This window comes from Staurois parvus, unplaced genomic scaffold (genome assembly GCF_062004578.1).
Source record: "Staurois parvus isolate SC_StPar_1 unplaced genomic scaffold, SC_StPar_1.0 ptg000336l, whole genome shotgun sequence".
NCBI classification, from domain to species: Eukaryota; Metazoa; Chordata; class Amphibia; order Anura; family Ranidae; genus Staurois; species Staurois parvus.
Window position 1 is genome coordinate 1,604,092 of NW_028318132.1, and position 24,666 is coordinate 1,628,757.

The following is a 24,666-nucleotide window of genomic DNA, read 5'->3' on the forward strand; positions in this document are numbered from 1 at the left end:
ATTGATTTCTCAGCAAAATAAAGCATGGTGACATGGATGGATTGGTAAATTTGCTTTGAATGTTATAATGAATTACATAGTGTTTTCCGTTTGTGGTGCTCGGATGTAGTGCAGTTCTGCTTTAACAGAGTTCTCCAGGGCAGGGATATTATGTGATGTCTTAAAGAGACACACAAATTTAGTTCCAATCCTTGGTTGGAAGAGTCAGGGTTTTGTGCTTTTATCAATTTTTCCTTGGAAGCCAACTAGAAAGACCCCCTCTCCATTGCACAGTATTTTTTGGGGACACAAGTTTGCCTATTATCCCTAAAAAGAGCCAGAGTTTAAATGAAGTCCCTCTAGGGACTTCAGGAGGACTTGGGTCTGCTGAATTTCAAACAGGATTTACCAAACTCTCTGCAAATTGGACACAGGCAGTTTTGCTCATCCCTAGTGATAAACACACTCGCATGCTGCTCATTCTATGCTGTTACATTTAATACCTGTTCAACACAACTGCATGCATTGTTCCTGCATTTGCAATATAGATAGTCTGTAAACTGCTCCAGGTCAAAATCCACAAAAATTTTCTTGACATGATATTGCCGTTTGAGAATAAAATTGCTCAGTGGAGAGTTTACTGATAGAATGGCAAATTTCAAGCAGGTCTGCCAGCGATTTCAGAGTTTACAATGTATAACGTAGAAGTAAACTGCTTGCATAACTCCGGGGTACTTGTGGTGATGAATCATCAGTAATGTGCGAATGTGGAGTACATTTGCAATGAAAATTAAAAGCGGGGAGGAATATGTATTTCCACAACGTAAACCAAACCAGTATTTTGACCATGTCGGGAAAGCCAACAGGCTCACTTTAAAGTGGAACAAAACTGTATCTGAGCACCACAAACTGCAATATTTAATTCATTTTTAATATTCAAAGAAAACTCATCCATCCATCCATGTCTCCATGCTTTATTTTGTTGAGAAATCACTTTGGAAAGCACTCATTTCTAGCCATGGCCATCTGAAGTAAGAGCAAATTATTCACGTAGCATTTATTTCCTGGAATTCATATGCCATCAGCTCAGGCATGTAGGCAGGAGGGTGTGCTTAGCTGTGAAAGCCCCTCTTCCCCTCCTACAGATGAAAACAAAAAACGTACAATAAGACTGCTAGGATGTACAGCATAATTTTGACCGACGCCAGGAATCAACTGAGAAATATAAAATTAAAAATGTTTATTGAGGAAATTGGCGGAATCTGCATCCCTTTAGACATGATTTCTCTTTGGGAGTATCTCACCAAAAATGGTGAGAGGCCACGGGATGCCCAAAATCTTACTTGTATCTTGGTGCAGACTTCTGGGAAAATCAGTAAACCAATCACAGAGCAGGAAATGACATTTCTGGGGGGTATTCCGTACATCAGTGTACAGAACGTCTCCAGGTTGCCATGTTGCATTTTACAGAAAATTAGAGTGCTGCAGATTGGAAATGAAAGGTAATTTTTAATAACATCGCAACTGTATGCCATTTTTTTTTTAACTGCTATTTTTTTCTCCATGAATGTGGAGCTACCCTTTAAGTATATGCTTTTGGGCTACAGCCTGCTGCACTGCATAGGTAACGCGTATGTTTACTTGAAGGTGAGGGCTAAACTGGCCATATACAATAAAATTTCGATATGTAATAAACTTTGTAATGTCAGGCCATGCTTTTGAATTCACAAGCCAATACCACCAAAACTGTTAGCTTTGTTGTTTGGAGGACACTAAATGAGCTGAATACACCCCCCCACCACCACCACCAGCAGCAGCAGTTCAGATCTCTTGGAGCCATAAAGGTAAACTTTACTTTTGAAAAACAAAAATAAAATAATCATACAGCAGATAAAATTACATCATTCTGTAATTTAATATTCTTGAAAATTATCTTTCCATTTCACCCTACAGTTGCTGTAATTCATTGCAATATGACAACATGGAAGCATTCTGCACACCGTCCCATCATGTACATAATGCACCCACAAATGAATAACCAGCTTTTGTGAATAACTCACGGATTGTCACTGTGCCAAGTATGCACTAAGATACATGTAAGATTTTAGGCATTCGCCACAATAAGAATTTAATTAATCGTGTAGTACTTAAAGTGTTCCTAAACCCAGGACCCTGCACTCACTTTATCTGGTCTCCCACAGTACACAGAACATGGGAATGCTATTATTTTAGTAAATATAAACTGCTAAATACCTTTTCTCATCAGCAGTTAGAGCAGTCTTGTGACTTCTATCAATGGCCAGCTGAGCACTGGTTAAAGCTTGTAGGAGCAGTTTTCATTCTCCTCCCACTGCCCTATGAGATTGCATACCCCCTGGCCCTCTGTCTGGACATTGCTGATTGGCCCTGTGCTGAACACATGCACTCTCCCAAGAAAAATAAAAAACTCTCTAGCAGTACACAACAAACTGAGCATGTGCAGAGTGTCCCCAAGGCTCTATTCTATCAGGAGATGAAATGGGGAACCTGGAATAAGGGGAGGATCAGAGAATACAGGATCAAACATCCTTTTTACACAATGCAGAGGATTAACCCCTTAAATCCCATAGTGAGTATAAGAACCATGCTTTTCTGCATATACAGATAGATTTTACTGTTGTGGGTTAGTAACACTTTAAGGCTTGTTAAAACCTATGGCTACATTTGTAAATCATATTTAATTCTGTATTGTATTATATTTCTATGGAAAACATGAAAACCCTAACTGGAAAAACTAATAGGACTTTATGAGGCACCATACCAAGAAATTAATATATACTCAAAAAATATAAAAAGTACAATTTTATTGACGTACGAAATGCGTTTTGGAGGAGCCTGCGAGCCTTGACGTCATGCCGCCGGATCAAGGAGGTCTGGCGGCCCCTATTACAAACCAGCTGGTTAGTGCTCATAGCAACCTTATGGTTGTCATTTTTACTGATGCTGTTTACTGCATGACTTCTGGTGTATGCTTTAACATCTACATGTATGGGAATACCTTTTATGCTACTAGTCATACCTTTCATTAAACGCTATTAGAGTATACTACACTATGGGCATCTCCATTTTTTGCTCTTTACTGAGCACCTAATCCCCCAGAGCTCCCCCTGGTGATCACCTTACCATACTGAAGAGGCTGCACCCGTGTCCTTATAGGGGACCTCCGGTTGAATATTCTTGAAGACATCTACCTATCCTGGATTGATTTTGTTCCTATGCTGAGAGGGACCCATTGGCAGACCTCCATTATACTATACACTGCGCATAACCATTGTGCGTCCGGTGAGTGTGCACTTTACTTATTACCTTGCCCCTCAGCTATCCTATAAAGGAGTGATACATTGAGATATGTGAAGTCACACAGAGCTTTTTATCATATATATATATGTTCTACATTTTATACTGAGGACTATTCACATTTTGAGGACTATTTTTAGCGCTGCACTTGTTTTATTGTTATAGGTAAGTAGAACAGGTTTATTATTTTTTAAAAATCCCTTCAATATCACCAAGTTTTCGGTTTCAGAAAATATATGTTTCTGGGAATTTTAAATGTGTTTAGTGTGTGCGTTGAGGGGAAAAGAAACTGACCAGGCAGCAAGAGAGTCCAAAATCTTACAAAATCCTATTTCTTTTTATAGCAAAACATTGCAAGTGTAAATACTATTCGATTTTACCAATTTGTCAACTTTTTTTAGGCAGCAAGCTCAATATTAGCATTTTTCTTAACCTAAAATGTATAAAAATATCAACATATTGCACACAAATGCACAATGAAAATGCAAATATGCAATTCCAATTCAGATGCACAGCATAATACTAAACCTAAAAGATAATCATTAAAGTGGTTCTTTTGCCCGTCTGCGGTAAAAAATAAATACATAAAAAAAAATAGGAGCACTGGTGAAGGACCCCAGATGAGTAGGTTTTGGGGCGGTCTGTGCAATACCATTGCACAGAGCAAGTATAATATGTTTATTTTTTTTTTTTTTTTTAAATCCTTAGCCTTTACAATAAGTTTAATCATGCTGAAAGTTTTCTACAGGGATGATTTGTACACTACATAGCACTATTACACTATCACAATGTAAGGGCTGCATAAAATTACCAGAAAAATACTTGAGCAATTAGGTCATGAACTCAAATTACTGTAAAACCCTGCATGGCTAAGTACAACAAAAGATCAGTAAAGAATTATCACTGATTGAACAAATAAAGAGGCTTTCATCTGTCACGGTAACCTGACAACAAACGTTTTCTGAACAGAATCAGTGCTAGAACAGCTACACGTAAGGCACACCTCAATACGACATGGCTGAGCTCTGGTCTAAGCAAATTTTTCAAGTATATTCAATATTAGATGCATACAAAATATATTATTTTTGGTGTAAAGAGAACTGTTCAAAGTTTTCTTTAAATACCTTCTGTAGCATAATGCTGTATGTTCCAGTGAGCTTCAAACCTCTAGTGAAATACAGTGCATTCATCCACCCCAAAACCAAGGCAAACACCATTACAGCCAGGTAAGCCTCAATACCAGCCAAATACAGGGCAGCCGTGACAATGATGAGTACTGAATATATGAAGCTGAAAGTAGAAAGAACAAATAGTCAAAATCACTGAGATTATCATCACAGTGCTTCAGCCCTGTAAGTAGGAAGTATTGGCTGTCTAATATTTTACAGACAGCACTTTGGTGACCAATAGATACAAGTACATCAGATTTTGACAACAGTAGTTCATGTTATATCACTCCAGGAAACAAGCCTAGCACATGCTTCCAATATAGAAAAGGAAAACTTACTAAAGCAGTTGGAAGGATCCATCTATAAACAAGGAATTCACACCCGGACACTTCTTCGTAAACAGGTCTTTTAGCTTAAAGAAACAAATATTAGATAAAAATTAAAAATCCACAGGTCCAAATAAAAAACCCACAGGTCCACATGAAAAGCTTCCACAGACTCCAACCTCCCATCCACTCTAGCCATAACATTTCTGCAGGTAAGAGGACCATAAACCAATTTATATTACTTTTTTTTTTTTTTAACGTTCTGTTACCTAAAGCAACCAATGATTGCTTATCTCTCATATTCTATATGAATATATGAAAAAATGACTTGTAGTTATGGAGCTGCAGTTTTTTCCAGGCTACAGTGATGCAAATCAAAGAGGAAGAACAACGAGAAAAAAAAATGAAAGAGGAAGTTAAAAGGTGTGCAAGCTAAACAGCCATGAGATTGCAGGACAAAAAAAAATAAAAACACCGAGTGGGCTGCAGAATTTGTTTCAGATTGCTTACTTGCACCACCATTCAATGTCTATGGCTGACCATAAAAAGTAAGACAATAGATAAAAAGGGCAAGTGATGGACTCTTGCACCTCACTTATTCACATACTAAATTGGATAACTGAATAATTGAATTATGATAACTAGCATTAGCAAGTAAATGTGGGTGAAAAATCGCTTGAACACAAGTTCTCTCTCCACCCATCATTTTTGAGGAGACATCTACCTCCCTTTGGTAAGCAAACCAAAGATGAACCGATCAGCCTAACCCAACTCATGTAAACACACATGTATATGTACACACACATACACATATATGTATCACATACCAGTACTTACATTGGAAAGAAAGAAAAATACTCCTGTAACAAGGGTAAGAAGCTCTCCTGCTAGCCGTAGGTAATCCGTTGTAGTCTTGTATGGGTAGGGTGGCTAACAAAAGAAAACATAGGTCTTAGTTAAGAGAGAGGAGAACACAAGGAGAGACAATAGAATAGCGAGAGAAAGCAGAGGAGAGGACAGAACATTTTGCCCTTTTGCAAAGCAAACGTTAGGCCTCATCTTGAGTATGCAGTTAAATCTTGGACACAGTTCACAAAAGGAAATGTCATGTAACTGGAAATAGCAAAGCATGTACAGTTTGTACTAAACTAAATATATATGTTTGTGAGCTTTACACAACAATGTTACATGCAAAAGTAATAATGTGTTTGTTACCCCAACATTTCATATTCCTGATATGTGCTTATTGTACTATTTAATTTTATTAAAAAGTATAACGTTCTCTTTGTATTTCTTCCTTTGTAACATGCCCCTTGCTTTTCTATTGCAAACCACGCTAGGAATACAGCCTGCCTGTCCTCCAATGGCCACATTCCGTGTTGACATGTCCCCTGTACAGCCTTTCATTGGCTGTGTACTGCTCTCTTTCTCTGCCTTGTGCTGACACACCCCCTGTAGCCACCACCCACACCTCTGTAAGCCTCTTATGCAGCCAAGAACAGTGGTCATATGATCAAAGGAGTTATATACTATACTACTATAACACACTATATAAAAATATACCGTATTTTTCGCTCCATAAGACGCACCTAGGTTTTAGAGGCAGAAAACAGGAAAAAAAAATTCTGAACTAATCGACTGCAGACATAGTACAGGAGATGATCAGAGACTGCGGACAGTACAGGAGATGACCAGAGACTGCGGACAGTACAGGAGATGACCAGAGACTGCGGACAGTACAGGAGATGACTGCTGACCTTTGAGGAGGGGGGGGAGCGGGTACCTGAATTTGACAGGTACCCGCTTTTACTTCCGCGGAGTTGTTCTTTGATCTTACCTGTTCCTCTATCCAGCCGCGCGCTGTCTACCCAGCTTCTGTAGTGTGGGCGCTCAGCGGACAGCCGGATGCCCAGTGCGCATGAGCGAGAAGCACTGCGCTTTGTGATTGGTCCGGCGGCTTCTGGGATCTGTCATGTGTCCCAGGTACCGCCTTACCATTCACAAAGAGCACCGCCTCTTGCGCATGCGCACTTGGCACACGGCTGTCACGCACACTACAGAAGCCGGGAAGACAGCGCGCCACTGGATAGAGGAACAGGTAAGGTCCCACTGCAGAGCTGAGCGGCCGGCCCTGTATTCTGACATGGCGGCAGTGGAAATACAGGACTGGCCGCTCCATAAGATGCACTGACATTTTCCCCCCTTTTTTGGGGGGAAAAAAGTGCGTCTTATGGAGCGAAAAATACGGTATATATATATATATATATATATATATATATATATATATATATACACACACACACACATACACACAAATACAAATGTTTTGCCTTGAATTTCTATTTTAAACTGAATGGGTTGTTTTAACAGTTAAGGGTTCACATATAGTTTAATAATAGATGGTAAACCACTTTTCAGGGAACACACACACACACACGCGACCTAATGCATTTGGTTAAAAAATGCTGAAATACATTAGAGATCACACTTTCCAGTCAGGTTTTGAAGGTCTTCACATTAACAAGTGTTAATGTAATGGTTTAATTTTTTTTACACTCACTTTGCCCTCCATTGGCCTGTAATATGCTATTAACGTGAAGATGATCATGGCAATGAGATAGGAGATAACACTAATGTAGAATGTGACAGCACCAAATTTCCTCCATTTATCTCTCAGCAGTTCGTTGATGGGTTCAACTGCTAGCATTTCATGGCGGTTCTGCATGGGAAACAGACAGAAATATCTGACCATTCTGCTGGGAAACATATCTGCTTCAAAAATCATAAACACTTAGAACTAAGCAATTAATAGGTATTTCTATGTTAATTATTACTAGGTACCATTTCTGTATAAATCCACCATATTCAGAACATTAACATAAATGTATAGCAAGCCAAACCTGGCAATTTGTCAGCTCTGCCATTTGCCCAATGAACTGTTGTCTTAGAGAGTATTAACTGGCTGAAATGAGCTCATGCTTAATCACTCCTTGTTTAATGCTGTTATTACCTCTATTAGATCTCATAACAAGTGCTTGTTCACGTGGTGTATCCCATACACATTATAAATGTGCCAGCCAGGCTTAAACAAAGCACTAAGGCAAATGGAGATGTGAAGATGCAGAGAAGTTGTAGTCTTAAAGAAGAACTTCACTTAGTCCTCATGCACACTAGATGTTTTTACAGCGGCTGTTTTTGGCTTTTGATGTTTTTTTCCTACAGCCAGTAAACTCCCCAGCATGTTATCCTATGTGTCCATGCACACAGACTCTAATCAGCATTTTTTGGCAGGGGTGTTTTTTGGCTGGAAAAAACCCCCAGAACTAGTGGGTTTCTAGAGGAGTTTTTTTAGGTATAAAAATGCTCCAATGCTGAAAACCGCAGCAAAATGGTGGTTTTTGACTTTTTTCAGCAGAAAAAAAATATTTGTTTGGTAAAAAAAAACAAAAGGGGGAAAAAAAAACCTGCTAAAAACTGCCAATGCGAAAAATCGTGGCTAAACGCTACTGCATAAACACTAAAAAAAATGTTGAAAAACTCACATTTTTAACGTGACTTTACACAGCTAACGCTACCAGCATTATTAAAATGCCAAGTGTGCATGGAGCCTAAAAGTGAAAGGTTTTGTCATCATCCTCCCCACCTCCCAATTATTGGCACCCAATCTCACCTCTACAATTTTCAGTCTGACAGAGCAGCCCTTCTTGTGAATGCACAGTGGGCAGCTGGCTGTGAAACAGCAGGAAGTCACAGCAAGCTTTCCATACTCAAAATGGCAGTGCCATGGATCCCAAGACTAACACCCCAGGTAAAGTCAGCACTGGACTTTTTTTTTTTTTACAATGGCCATAGGTCATCTTTAATTTTATTACAATGCAGAAAGTCAAATAACTCACCAATCACTTGTGCTTTCTCTGTTTTAAATTATATTCTCTTTAGCTATGAGTGAACCAATAATTTCCTTGACGTTTGTGGTGCACTGTTCTTAATTATCTTTGTTTCCAGCTCATTCTGTGAACTATAAAATACACATCCCCCTATGTTAAGAGAAAGGAAGATGTTCTGTAGTCTTAAAACACTTCCTGTCCTACTGTGACAATACTGCACCTTCACAAATACAATACAGTATATGTGAAAGTTGTCACCCTACGGCAGGAAGCGTGTTACTGGCAAGAACACCAGGTGAAAATAAAGGGAAAAAAATGGCTGTAAAAAAAAACAAAAAAAAACTAATACAACCCATTTAGTAACGTGCAATATATAAAATGTCACTCAGATTACATATGCTTTACAGTGATAATTTCACCTCTTTTTCTAAAAGTCACATTAGAATGCATCTCTGCATGCTACTGTGAAATAGTCTAACACTGGGAAGGCGATATCACCATTGCTTCCTGGGAGATCTCATGAATGAACTCCAAAATCTCACAGTACTGTACTACTGTGCACTTGTAAGAACATCTTCTTACACATGTGCTGTGCAAAATTACACTTGTTTGCTGCTTACAAAATACATTTTCCTTAGAGATTGCACAAGATTTCAGATGAAGGCTACCCCCCCCCCCAAAACAACTGGATGTAATAACGTACTGCACATACGCAAGATGAGGTACATGACACCATAGTAGTGAGGAGTGTCTGTGGGCGGGGCTATACAGGTCATCATGCATGCCGCCAGTTAGGCAGCAGTGCTATTTTAATGCCTGTTGAAGCAAAGTATAAGCAAAGTATAATACATGTTTTGAAATGAAGATATTGGTTTTTGTGGTTTGCTTCTCTCTGGGTGCTTCAGCCAGACCTGGGAGAGTACGAGCTGGATTCCTGAAGTCCCAGGGAGAAAGCCACATAGAGGAAGCAAGATCTTTCCTGTGATTCCCGGGGATTGTTATCTGCTGTGTTAACCTTTTATAATTTGGAGGGTAATCCATTTGGTAAGATGCTGGTTCCGGCAATGGGGCTGCACAGTGGTGACGTTGGAAGAGATTCTTTAGAACACCAATTCATCCATTGATTTATGAACTTTGTGGGACTATCAATTGCACAGGAGCACTTTGTTGGTACCGGTTTATTAGCACTTTGGTGTGGATCTCTCACAGCACCAGTCTAATTCATGCTTTATTTGGATAGGCACAAAAGCACTTTATTTGTTAAAAGTACTTTTATGTGATACACATGAATTGTTTGCACTGTAGCACTTTGTATATGAATATTGTTGCACTAGAGCACTTTCACTGGATGCATACATGTAAAGGGATACGCAGCTTTTTGGTGTATATTTTAGCATGATATCATACGTTAGATCTGCAGTATAATCAATATCATGCATCTCAAGTACTATGACAAAACTATGAGCACACTCGTGATGTAAATTTTAAAAATGGTGGCATGGGAGGGGCAACATGAAAACCAGTGGAAGAAAAAGTCATGTACATGTAAGTATGCATGCTTAGGCATAAACTTTTATTGGCAGTTTATAGAGGGGGGTGGGGAGAACAGAGAAGGTTCTATTTAAGGACATAAGTTTTTTGTTTTTTTTTTACAATTACAGTGTTAATACTCTGCTCAGATTTATTATTGGAAAAACAAAAATTTAAAAACTTTGTATTTTATATTTAGAAAAGTGCACTGTCCTCTATAAAGTCCCTAACATTAAAAAAAAAACCCACAGATACCTATTGACACAAACAGGTTCATAGACCAAATCCTGAGTATAAACAAAAATTGGCTGTTCTTACCTCCACTTTGCTGTTGTAAACCAAGATTTCCAGCACAGACACTTCTTCACCACATGTGTCTAGGGAAGACAAATCATACAAAGAGGAGTAAACAGGGCCATAGGCCCAGTCCCGAAACTTACGAGACAAATGCCTGGCTTCTTCATCCTTTATCTCTAGGCGGATTATGTGTTGAAATATCTAGAAGGGACATAATAAGTCAATGTCTCAATTACTGATGGCAAATTTAGTTCATGATAAGTCAATCTATCAGAAAAAATTAGGACATGTGTCATAAATGCCACATATTGAATAAAAATGAAAATAAGCCTGTTTTTGACTGCTATGTAATAAAGAGGTCTATTCTTTAACAACAATGCAAAAAATAAATTATGTACAGCAGCCCAGTTATGACTGTTTGCAATTAATATTCTTACTTATTTTTCAAAAAGGACTTCTAATTCATTGGTAAATGGGTAAAAACTGCTTGTCCAAGCTAATAAGGGCCAGAATGTGTATTTAAAGTCACTTTACAACCGTGCTTTATAGTACACCCTCACAAATGCTACTATGCAATCTTCATTAGTACCACAAGAGGGCAGCAAAATACCAATTTCATAAAAGGAAAGTTTTGGGGGGTTTTTTCTTTAACATTTTGCAGATGTAGGTTGATGTATATCCATGTGTACTGAATATACATAAGTATTAATTATCAGTAATAAAATAACAAGGCCAACCTTGTCATAATCGTATTTGCCTAGCAGGTATACAAGCATGCTAGCTTTAAAACTTATATAAATCCGGACACAAAATGCTATGTACTGCAGCTTACCAACTCTTAGATGTGGTGGCCTCTCTTAGGCTTTTTACTTTCTTCAAACTGGTAATACTCTGAATAACACTTCCTGCCCTAGGGAGGCCACAATGTCTCCTCCAGTGTATTAGTGGAAGGGGCCATGGGGCTGGACTTTTAACATGTCTTCAAACATGGCTGCCTTTGTTCATCTAGATTACATTACTATTATTATTATACAGGATTTATATAGCGCCAACAGTTTGCGCAGCGCTTTACAAAATAAAGGGAGACAATACAGTTACAATACAATTTGGTACAAGAGAAAACAGAGGGCCCTGCTTGTTAGCGCTTACAGTCTAAGAGAAAATTACATGTGGGGTGATGGGACTAACAGTTTACCAAAGATAGAGAAGATTTGTTTTGATTCCAGTTCATCTCACAGGAAATGACAATGGCGCCACCTTTATTGCAAGACAAACAGGTATTTTCGCTAGATGCTACAAATGTTATTGAGTTTAGTTAGGCTTTTAAGGGAAAGTATACTTTCTAAAAAAGTACATCCTGCCTAGCCTTTCTAATCGAAACTATCCAGCCCCTTATCTAAACCATCCACTCACCTCGATAACACCCTCTCTTCCAAAGTTAGCACCAGGACAGGAAGTGAGGGGAGATCTCTCCAACACAAGGACACAAAGACAATAAAACCATATTATTAGGATAGGGGAACCTTTTTTGCCATATGTGTTCCCATTGGAGACTGACTCATCTACCACTGTGACGATATTGCCTCCAGCACAGGAAATAAAAGAAATCTCAGCAATGGCACACAGTGGGAATGAAAGGAAAAAACAAACAAACACTGTTTTAACTGTCCCCTATTCTATCTAAAAATAAACATCCCCATATCCTATATGGTTACCAAGTGACATACTCACCCCTATTTTTCCAAGTTTTGCAGCCATCATTAGGGGGGAAATACAATCATTGTTCAGTATTGCCTCCAGGCTACATTCAGGATACAGTTTGGCACATTTAATAACAAGAAGGTCATACATCTTGGTGACAAATTTAGTATTCTCTCGAGTGTTGTCAGCAATAGCAACTAATGCATGCAAGACATTATTGCCCCTGGAGTCCTGACGACGCAGGTCTGCCTTCTTGTGAGCATTCTCCGTCAGGTAATGTACTATGTCAGGCTGGTTGGTGCAAGCCGCAAGGGACAGTGGCAGCTCACCTAGAATAGAAAGGACAAGTATCCAGGTAAATTAAATATCTAAACACTGCAAAATACAACTTCCAAGATTTTTGCTTTACTTCTCACAAAGCACATAATTACATATTGGTTTAGCAAAACACAATATTAGATTGGCTGCAGCCTTAAACTTAAGGTTTTTGAGGTAAAAGAAAAAACAGCACTTGGGTGAATACACAAACTGTAATAAGTCAAACAGTATATAAAAAAGGTACATCATTCTCTCACCATTTCTTAGAACAACATAGCTGGGATTTATCATTTATTTGCAAAATATTTTTTTTTGTTACTGTACATTTTATATCCCGGTCTGTGCTACAATGATGCAAATAGCTCCTTTATTACCATGTTCTTCAGAAAAAGTACAAAAAGGAGGAATATATGTTTATACAGTATAGGAAGGTGTAAATATGTAATTAAAATAAATATGTATGCATAGTAGGCAATATCAGAATTAAAAAAAATATTTGTGAGCATGGTCAACACACCACCCTCCAGAAGGCCAGGTTGCTTTATTATTACCTGATATTTTCTGCTGCAAAATACCAAATATATTCTGTAAATAATCTGGTCAAATGTAAACTAATTTGCAGAGTAAGATTTACAAAAAAGAATCTTAATAAAATCCTGCCCCCTAACTTTCCGACTCTAGGTCGGAGCCTGTCACATTTATACAAACTCATGAAGGCTTTCATGGGATGGAAGGCCACACGTCTTCATGGTTTGCAGGACACCATTGCATATCCAGAAAATATTTGTAAATATACTGTATATAACAGTCTAGGATACGGTCAGTGAGCACGGTTAATGAAAACACACTGGCACCTCATACTTTGGACTCCTAAGGTACAATGGCCAACTTTAATTATACTCAGGTGAATGGCTCCTCCTTCCCAAATCTAAAACCAATGCGTCTATTCCTTTACTATGAGAGGTGTATGTTCGGTTCTTATGGGGTATATACACCATCCTCTATATTAAATGTGTGTCACAGCTCCTACTGGAAATATTGTTCATTTCCAGGATGATTCATCACTGCCTCATGTATAATAGGATCATGTATCGTATCCTTACTGCTTGGATGTCACAACTGCTGCTGTGGTAACGCTGAAACTGCTTCCCACCCTACCTTCCCTGGGGACAGCACGCAGGTGTCTGAAATGACAGTTCAATGTCATCCCTGACTCATTAAAAGCAACTGTTTACATAATATTGCACAGTGTACTGGGATATTTGCATTCATTTATATAAAGTAAGGTGACAGCATAAGTTTGGTGTTCATGATCCAAGGCTTTTTTCACATTTTATTAGTGATTGATTTATTGCACAAAAAAAAAAAAAAAAAAAGTATCCTGTTCTCTTTGTATTGCTTCCTCTGTGGGAAATCCTGGTGCTCCTGCCATTCCCCCTACTTTCCTATTTCAGACTCGCCAAGCTAGTCATAGAAGCACATCTCAGCGTGGTCAGTTTTCTGGCTCTGCTGGGAGCACAGTCTGCCTGTCCTCCATTGATCAGACTTGTGCTGACAGGCCTTCTACCCACCTTGCTTGTGTGGATAGGGGAACTCATTCAGTGTTTGATCGATCTATGTCTGCTGTAGGCTAAGCTGGTAACAGTTTACACAGGTTAACAAGTTTTCAGACAAATGGAAAGCATCATCACCATCATATTTATTTTTGTCTGTTGAAGCAGAGGGCTTGCACTGTGAAATATCCACTTTGCTATATATACACACACTTTTTTTGTCCTTTGGGTACATTAACAGTACAAAAATGAACGTACTGATTGTGTGCCAGTCTATTGCATCCGTTTATCTGTATTTTGAGCCAACAGGGAAAATTGTTCCATTGGGTGTTTAGCAACCAATTCGCTTTATGATTCTTATATTGCTCTTATGGCTGGTTTACACTAGCAGTTGGGTGGAAGTAACATCGCGGTTGAGCCGCACTTTCACCATTCCCAACTGCTACTCCCTTTCACTGCAAAGGTTTTGTGGCCGTGGCAGGAATTCTACTAGGGCTGCAACTAACTATTATTTTCATAATTCATTAATTGAATGATTATTGTTTAGATTAATCGAAATACAGGATAAAACCTAAAAAAAGTGCACTGCATAATTTAGTTAATATGTAAAGTTTAAAAAAAACCTCAATTTGTTCTTGAATATCTATGTACAGTGGTAAATATAAATAACCAGCTATATGGTTCAGGAACAATGAGGAGAATGACAGACAATAGATAGATATACACTATTTGAAGCTGAATCTGGTACATATCATCATACTCAGATCATATATTTTATTTAAAGAGAAAAAAAAAAAAGAAGACCTAAAAACACGGTTGTGTGGATTGTAATATAATATCATGCAAGGCAGACTCCCTTGTTATAGGCAGGTAGCGAGATACAAGCTACTCGCCCCTCTATCACTAAGACACCTAGTAGCAGCAGAATGCTTGTTGTATCACCTGTAAGGATGGGGTTAAAAAACAGAAAAATAACCATAGTACAAAAAAACAGCACATAAATCACTACTATAACTGGTTAATTTATACCACGAAACAGTGAAAGTAATACATACATACATACATATATATACATACACACACACATACATACAGTACATACACACACACACATATACATACATATCTATCTCTGGGAGCCAGACATGAAGCTATAAGAAGGAGTGGCGTAGAGCCCTTAAAGTGATTGTAAAGGCTGGGAATTTTTTTTTTTTTTTAACAAACACATTATACTCACCTGATCTTTGCAATGAGCAGCCCTGATTTTCCTTTTCTGGGGTTCCCCATCAGCATTTCTGGCTCCTACTGCCTTCAGAGAGCCTCTATAGCAAGCCCCAAAGTATAGTATTGTGTCCTTATAGCAAAAAAAAATCTTCTGCCTTTAGAATCACTTTCTTCCCCTGCCCAGGACGACATGTCCCATGAAGCATTGCTCCTTACACATTCACATGTTCTCAGACACTTACTGACATTTATGGACTGTGCACTCAGTTGTATGTGTGCTGAACTGTATTTCCTGATATGTGAACAAAATATTGCATTCTGTATGCAGGCCAACTAATCGGCTGACCAACTAGTCGATAATGAAAATAGTTAACTATTTTTATAATTGCTTATGATTATATTGATTAGTTGTTTCAACCCTAGATTCTACTCACCTTTGCTTTTGGTCGGTGTTCTACAAGCACACCCCAACCACATCAACACACGTGGTTGCAACACGCTAATATGAGTCCAAGGGGATAAAGAAGCAGTGAGGAGATAGAATGCCTCCTCACCACCTATCAAATGCTCTCTGAAGAGCAAAGCTAGTATGAATGAGCCTTTACATACTGTATAGGTGTGCAAAGGCTGTATTCATTTATTGTAACCAGTATTCAGACACACCAAGTGCATCATGTGAAATATTTTGCAAAAACCATTTAACTTTAAGGCCAACACTAGCAACAGCACTGCATGTTGCCCTGCCCTGTTGTCTCAAACTACCATAGATAATGAGGCAAATGATAAAACAGGCACAAGTTAAAAATTCTAGGAAACAGAGAACACCCATAATTAACTATAATAGTTGCTTAAAACACTACCTCCCATCACAACAGCTACCTTGCCAATGCTGCATCAGTACACTGTACCTTGAGAAGAGTGTTTATTCACTTGTGATACTCATGATTGAACCCATTTAATTATGGCCAGGTCTATCACCGACTTCTGAAACAGACTTTTGAATGGTATCTGAAGGGCAGGTATCTGAATCTGTATTTGGAATGCAAATTTCAGTGGTTCTGCAACCTTTCAGTTCTCATCAGTTCTTACTACTTAGTGATTAAATATATTCCTCTGATGTGTACATTCAAAGGGCTAATTCCTGAAACTGTAGCCAAGATAAATAAATAAGTGTACTACCCAGAGCAGCTGACCTTTTCTAAGAAAAAAGTGGAGAAAAACAAAAATACATAGTTTTTGCTGACCAACATGGTTTCCCCTTTATGGGAAAATAAACCAAGGAATCTAATTGACCACAATTCGCAACAACTTTTTTTTCATCTATTTGGTTAGTTTCAATTAATAGCTTCTAGTTATCATAACAAATATGAGATATATTACTGATATATCACGGCTAGGGTGGTAGATAAGACCAAAAAGAAAACTATATGGTTGAGTCACATCTTTGTGTTTTGAAAAAAAAAAAACACATGCCTTTGCCACCCAGTACAGCAACGCATGGTCAAGCATGGACCAGAATGTGGTGGAATGGGTTTCATGGTTTTCAATGGCAACTCATTTTGGACTGCCCCCCAATGTATATCTCCCTAAAATATTAATTAATTCATTGATTAAATAAAATTTGATTGTATTTTGGGTCCTGACTATAATACAGAAAGAACAGAAAAAATTAATATATAAATTAAATATAGATAAATATATACAGGTATATATGTGTGAGCATGTGTGTATATACAGTGCTCAGCATAAATGAGTACAACCCTTTTGAACAGTACCAGTAAGATTTTAATCATCTCAATGGACACAAGAACAATTTTCAGAATTTTGACAAAACTAAGTTTTATAGAACATTTGTGTAGTTGATTACATGAAAGTAAGGTTAATACTATAACTTGGATTACAAAATCTTCAGTTTCACTCAAATTAGTTGATGCAAAAATGAATACACCCCACAACAAAAACTACTACATCTAGTATTTTGTATGACCTCCATGATATGTAAGGACAGCGCCAAGTCTTCTAGGCATGGAACGAACAAGTTGGCGAAATATTGCAACATCTTTTCCATTCTTCAAGAACGATCTCTTTTAGAGGCTGGATGGAGAGTGATGCTCAACTTGTTTCTCCAGAAATTCCCATAGGTGTTTGATTGGGTTCAGATCAGGAGACGTACTTGGCCACTGAATCACTTTCACCCTATTCTTCTTCAGAATGCAACAGTGGCCTTAGATGTGTGTTTTGGATCATTGTCATGTTGGAAAAGTGCACGACAACCAAGGGCACGGAGTGATGGTAGCATCTTCTCTTTCAATATAGAGTAGTACATCTGTGAATTCATGATACCATCGATGAAATGCAGCTCCCCGACACCAGCAACACTCGTGCAGGCCCACAGAAGGACATTGCCACCACCATGTTTTACTTTAGGCACCGTGCATTTTCCTTTGTACTCCTCACCTTTGCAACTCCATACAGTTTTGAAGCTATCAGTTCCAAAAACATTTATATTGGTCTCATCACTCCGGAGTACAGTGTCCCAGTAGTCTTTTTTAGCATGGGCCCTGGCAAATCCCAGGACCACACGGGGGGGACCTAGTGAATGACCTGCAGAGAGCTGGGACCAACATAACAAAGGCTACCATCAGTAACACACTACGCCGCCAGGGACTCAGATCCTGCAGTGCCAGACATGTCCCCCTGCTTAAGCCAGTACATGTTCGGGCTCATCTGAAGTTTGCTAGAGAGCATTTGGATGATCCAGAAGAGGATTGGGAGAATGTCCCAATATCCCAATTTCCCAAAGACAACCTCTGGATATGACGCTGAGCACGTGCACTCGACTTCTTTGGTCGACCATGGCGAGGCCTGTTCTGAGTAGAACCTGTCTTGTTAAATAGCTGTATGGTCTTGGCCACTGTGCTGCAGCTCAGTTTCAGGGTCTTGGCAATCTTCATATAGCCCAGGCCATCTTTATGTAGAGCAACAATTATTTTTTTCAGATCCTCAGAGAGTTCTTTACCATGAGGTGCCATGTTGAACTTCCAGTGACCAGTATGAGAGAGCAATAACGCCAAATTTAATACACCTGCTCCCCATTCACACTTGAGACCTTGTAACGCTAATGAGTCACATGACACCGGGGAGGGAAATGGCTAATTGGGCCCAATTTGGACATTTTCACTTAGGGGTGAACACACTTTTGTTGCCAGCGGTTTAGATATTAATGGCTGTGTGTTGAGTTATTTTGAGGGGACAGCAAATTTACTCTGTTATACAAGCTGTACACTCACTACTTTACATTGCAGCAAAGAGTCATTTCTTCAGTGTTGTCACATGAAAAGATAGAATAAAATATTTACAAAAATGTGAGGAGTATACTCTGTGAGATCCTGTATATAATAGAGACAGAATATACAGCTGTCTGTGGACAGGTGTATTATATACTTTACGAGTTGTCGTTAGGAGCACCTTGACAGGACTAATCTGTGTACCACATGAGTGCATAGGCAGTCTGTGGGAGCCAGAATTATTGCTGGATGGTAGGGGATCAAATACTTTTATTCACTGAACCTCAATTTATAACATTTGTATCATGTGTTTTATGGCTGATATTCTGTATCAATCATTTAAAATATGCCTATGATGAAAACTATAGACCGTTCATCTCTTCGTAAGTGGGCAAACTTACAAAACCTGCAGGGGATCAAATAAATGGTAGTTGGGACACTGTGTAAAATCTACATAAAAACAGAATGCAATGATTTGCAAATCTCATAAACCCATATTTTATTCACAATAAAAAATATACAATTAACTTTAATGAGTGCGCAATCTTTTTGTTGTTTTTTGTTTTATCTTGTATTTTGCTCTCTCTTCCTTTGAATTTGAGATAAAATGTTATTTATGTCTGTAGTTGAAATTAAAAACTTTTAAGGCTCCATGCACACTAGCGGTATTTTTTTTTTAAGATCCTAGAAGCTAAACATTATTATCCTATGTGTCCATGCACACTATTTTAGGCTAGTAGCATTTAGGAGCAGAAAACAATTTGATTTTGTAGAGTTATCAGGAGCGTTTTTTTGCAGGAAAAGAAAAAAAAAAAAAAAAAAAGCGAAAAGCTACTAAAACACTGCTAAACTGCTCCTAACAGTTTTTCCAGCTTTTTCCCCCTACATGTACTGTAAAAACATTAACACTAACGCTACTAAAACCCACTATTACCAGCATTTTTTGAGCTTAAAAAAAGTTGGGACAGGGCAACAAAAAGCTGACAAAGTGGTACGAACATGGAAGAGCTGGAAGAACATTTCGTAATTAAATAGGCTGATTGACAACAGGTATTATGGGTACAAAAAAAAGCATCTTATGCAGGCCATAGATGGGTCGAAAATCAGCCGATTTTTCGGCCAAAAATAAAATCGGCCGATTTTCGGATCATTAGTGGGCTATTTGTTCGGCCGTTTTTTGGTATTTTGGCCGGGTTTTTTTTATCGGTAAAGTTGGAAAAAAAATCTGCGCATGAGCAGTGACCTGCAAGAGGAAGACAAAAAGAAGAAAAAGAAGAAGAGGAAGAAGAAGTAAAAGAAGAAGTAAAAGAAGTAAAAGAAGAAGAAGAAGAAGTAAAAGCAGTAAAAGAAGAAGAAGAAGAAGTAAAAGAAGAAGTAAAAGCAGTAAAAGAAGTAGAAGAAGTAGAAGAAGTAAAAGAAGTAAAAGAAGAAGAAGAAGAAGTAAAAGAAGAAGAAGAGAAGTAAAAGAAGTAAAAGAAGAAGAAGAAGTAAAAGAAGAAGAAGAAGAAGTAAAAGAAGTAAAAGAAGAAAAAGTAAAAGAAGTAAAAGAAGAAGAAGAAGAAGAAGTAAAAGAAGTAAAAGAAGAAAAAGTAAAAGAAGTAAAAGAAGAAGAAGAAGAAGAAGAAGAAGTAAAAGAAGTAAAAAGAAGAAGAAGAAGAAGTAAAAGAAGTAAAAGAAGAAGTGGATGAGGAAGAAGAAGTGGATGAGGAAGAATAAGTGGATGAGGAGGATGAGGAAGAAGAAGAGGACGAGGATGAGGATGAGAAGAAGAAGTGGATGAGGAGGAGGAGGAGGAAGAAGAAGTGGATGAGGAGGAGGAGTAGGAGGAGTAGGAGGAGGAGGATGAGGATGAGAAGGAGAAGGAGAAGGAGAAGGAGAAGAAGTAGAAGAGGAGGATGAAGAAGTAGAAGAGGATGATGAAGAAGAAGAAGTAGAAGAGGATGAAGGAGAAGAAGTAGAAGAGGATGAAGAAGATGAAGATGAAGAAGATGAAGAAGAAGATGAAGAAGAAGTAGAAGAGGATGAAGAAGAAGTAGAAGAGGATGAAGAAGAAGTAGAAGAGGATGAAGAAGAAGTAGAAGAGGATGAAGAAGAAGTAGAAGAGGATGAAGAAAAAGAGGAAGTAGAGGAAGTAGAAGAAGAAGAAGTGGAAGAAGAAGGGGAAGGGGAAGGGGAAGAAGAGGAAGAGGAGGAGGAGGAGAGGAAGAGGAAGAGGATGATGAGGAAGAGGAAGAGGATGATGATGAGAAGAGGATGATGATGAAGAAGAGGAGGAGGAGGAAGAGGGATGATGATGAAGAAGAGGAGGAGGAGGAGGAGGATGATGAAGAAGAGGTGATGATGAGAGAAGAGGAGGAGGAGGAGGAGGAGGAGAGGATGATGATGAAGAGGAGGAGGAGGAGATGATGAAGAAGAGGAGGAGGAAGAGGAGGATGATGATGGAGGAGGAGGAGGAGGAAGAGGATGATGATGGAGGAGGAGGAGGAGGAAGAGGATGATGAAGAAGAGGAGGAGGAGGAGGAAGAGGATGGAAGAAGAGGAGGAGAGGAGGAAGAGGATGATGAAGAAGAGGAGGAGGAGGAGGAAGAGGATGATGAAGAAGAGGAGGAGGAGGAGGAAGAGGATGATGAAGAAGAGGAGGAGGATGAAGAGGATGATGAAGAAGAGGAGGAGGATGAAGAGGATGATGAAGAGGAGGAGGAGGAGGAGGATGAAGAGGATGATGATGAGGAGGAGGAGGATGAAGAGGATGATGAGGGGAGGAGGATGAAGAGGATGATGATGAAGAAGAGGAGGAGGAGGTGAAGTGATGATGATGAAGAAGAGGAGGAGGAGAGTGAAGAGGATGATGAGAGATGATGAAGAAGAGGAGGAGGAGGAAGGAGGAGGAAGAGGAGGAGGAAGAGGAGGAGGAAGAAGAGGAGGAAGAAGAAGAAGAGGAAGAGGAAGAAGAGGAAGAGGAAGAGGAAGAAGAGGAAGAAGAAGAGGATGATGATGAAGAAGAAGAGGATGATGATGAAGAAAAAGAAGATGATAATGATGATGAAGAAGAGGATAATGATGATGAGAAGAGGATGATGATGATGTGATGATGAAGAAGTAGAAGAAGGAGGAGGAGGATGATGAAGAAGTAGAAGAAGAAGAAGAAGAAGAAGAGGATGATGAGATGAGAAAAAGAGAAGGAGGATGATAAGATGATGATGAATAAAGAAGGAAGAGGATGATGATGAAGAAGAAGGATGAAAAATAAGAGGAATTCCAGCCCGGCAAAAAGTGTCCCTGCAGAGAGCTCCGCTATTTCTTTGACAGTTCCTTGACATTTACAGAGGTTGCAACATTGTATCTATTTGTTTCCGAATAAAAACATCTGTATCCTAAATGGATACAAATACATACATTGTTGCAACCTCTGTAAATGTCAAGGAACTGTCAAAGAACTGTCAAAGAAATAGCAGAGCTCTCTGCAGGGACACTTTTTGCCGGCTGTAGACGGGATGAAAATCGGCCGATTTTTTTTTATCATTGGTGGTAACGTCGGCCGGTTGAACGACCGATTTTTCGTGTTTTAAAAGAAAAATCGGCCGTTTTTCTCCCCGTCTATGGCCTGCATTAGAGAGTCAAATGGGGAGATTTTCTAAAACTGGAGCACTCAATCTGGCACAGCTGTGCATGGTAGCCACTCAGCTTTTAACTTCAGATTGTTCAATTAAGTTTTGACAATAAAACCTGGAAGCTGATTGGTTTCTACGCAGAGATGTACAAGATTTTGCACTTTCACGGTTTACTAAATCTCCCCGAGTGTCTCAGAAGTAAAGATGGACGGAGGTTCACCAATCTGTTAAAAATCTGCATTTAAAAATTGTCAAACAATTTTACAATAATGTTCCTCAATGTATTTCAAAGACTTTAAATATAGCATCATCTACAGAATCGATTCTATTTTGGCAGGTGAAGTTCCTGGAACGTTATATTAAGAAAGACCTGAGTCCTCAGGGTTTGAGAATTCAGGTCTTATCTAACCTATAGGACATTAAAAGTGATTTTAACTACTTGCCTACAGGGCACTAATATCCCCTTCCTGCCCAGGCCAATTTCCAGCTTTCAGCACTGTCACACTTTGAATAACAATTGTGTGGTCATGCAACACTGTACAGACAGATAGAGCTTTCTTTTGGTAGTATTTAATCACCTCTGGTTTTTTTATTTTTTGCTAAACAAACCAAAAACTGCTGAAAATTTTGAAAAAAAAAAAGTTTTTTCTTAGTTTTTGTTATAAAATTTTGTAAATAAGTGATTTTTCTCCTTGACTGATGTGCGCTAATGAGGCTGCAGTGATGGGCACTGATAGGTGGCACTGATGAGGCACTGGTAGGTGGCACTGATGGGCATTGGCAGGCATCACTAATGGGCACTGAAAGGCACACTCATCTGGCACTGATATGCGGCACCGATAAGCAGCACTGACTGGCAATGATAAGCGGCACTGATAGGTGGCACTAACTGGCACTGATAGGCGGCATTGATGTGCACTGGTAGCACTGATATGTGGCATTGATGTGGCACTGATGGGCACTGGCAGGTGGCATTGATGAGCACTGACAGCTGGCATTGATGGACACTGACAGGTGGCACTGCTGGGGCCCTGATGATCAGTGTAGATGTCCCCTCTGAGGAATGCCGATTACTGGCTCTCCTCTCAAGCTGTCAGCATGGCAGCTCGTGAGGAGAGAAATGCTGATAAACGGCACTTCCTTATTTAAATGTGATCAGCTGTGATTGGACACAGCTGGTCACATGACCGTTGATCCGCTGCGTGCCCCCAGAGCCGTGCATGCACAGTTAGAGTGGGAGGACATGTGATGTCCTACCAGAACAAGAGAACCGCCTTGCGCCCGTCATTTCCTTATATTACGGGCGGGAGGCGGTTAAAAAACAATGGGAACCCAACCTTCAGGATTGTACTAGGAGAATGATGGTTTTATTGCTTGATCATCATGTCAAAGAAAATGACAATGATATTGTCGAAGTACAGAGGCAAAATATGGTCCTCTGTGCACATCCCAGATTTTTGGAAAAGGATGAGGAACTAAAAGACCATTTTGAAAAATATAATAAGGATTTGATATATAATAAAGTTGTGAAATTTATCAGAGCTAAAATGGCATTTATTGGCAAATATGCCTATAGATGGCCACAATGTGGAGGTGGGGCAGAGAAATAGACCAACATGTCCAGCTGGTTTGGTTAATAGGGAGGGTACACAAGAAGGCACGTATTCAGATATTTGCAATATCTCAATAGTTTTTTATACTTCACAATCACTTAGATCGTTTCAGAGAAACCACAACCCCATCCTTTCACTTTCCTAACACTGGTAATGGGTACAATGATGGTGGAAAAAAGAAGGCAAGGGAATGTGGTCAACACATTGATACTAGCACTGATTCTGACATAGGTGAAACAGGTTTGGATATTTCCATTAGGGAGATTTATTCAGGGGCTATGGCCCCGATCACACAGGCTGCTCATGATGTAGCACCTACACGAACACTACCTAATACAAATGCACAATATGATACATTTTCCAAATCAGGAGGAGTCCCTAAAGGGATGTCCTCTCGAGACAACAGCAAAGATATTTTAGAAAGTTCACCAAAACAAGAAATGGTCAAAAAGGTCCTCAACAATCTGGACAGATATGTGGTAAAACAGAAAAAAAAAAAACTGATAAATTACAAATTATTAATCTTTCATCCCATGAGTCATCTCCTGGTGAAGTACAGGTCTTGGAGCTTGGGCTACGTTTTTGTCCTACGACTAGACCGGACACATTTGAATGTGTCAAAGACCTCAGTTTGTTTGCTCGTAGTTTAACGTACAAATATTTATTTGATGAGGATATAAAAAGGAAGAAATGCGAGATACAAGAACAGGAGCAATGGAAGGGATATACAGTGAAGGACTTCATGGCTTTGGATCTTCTAACTGAAAATGAGGGCTGCTCTTTAATTGTAGATGACTCCCAAACTATTGTAGCTGATGGTGCAGATATTATTATT

General features: G+C 39.1%; 1 protein-coding gene across 1 annotated transcript in view; it reads right to left on the reverse strand.

Moving 5' to 3' along the window:
* The window catches only part of TRPV4 (transient receptor potential cation channel subfamily V member 4), a 107,835-nt gene that overhangs the window by 17,573 nt on the left and 65,596 nt on the right, over positions 1-24,666 (reverse strand). Inside the window, exons 6-11 of the mRNA XM_089684099.1 lie at positions 12,256-12,554; positions 10,546-10,725; positions 7,371-7,529; positions 5,648-5,740; positions 4,823-4,896; positions 4,440-4,605 (exon numbers count right to left, since the gene is read on the reverse strand). Coding sequence (XP_089540225.1) covers positions 4,440-4,605; positions 4,823-4,896; positions 5,648-5,740; positions 7,371-7,529; positions 10,546-10,725; positions 12,256-12,554 — 971 coding nt within the window. The remainder of the gene's footprint in view (positions 1-4,439; positions 4,606-4,822; positions 4,897-5,647; positions 5,741-7,370; positions 7,530-10,545; positions 10,726-12,255; positions 12,555-24,666) is intronic.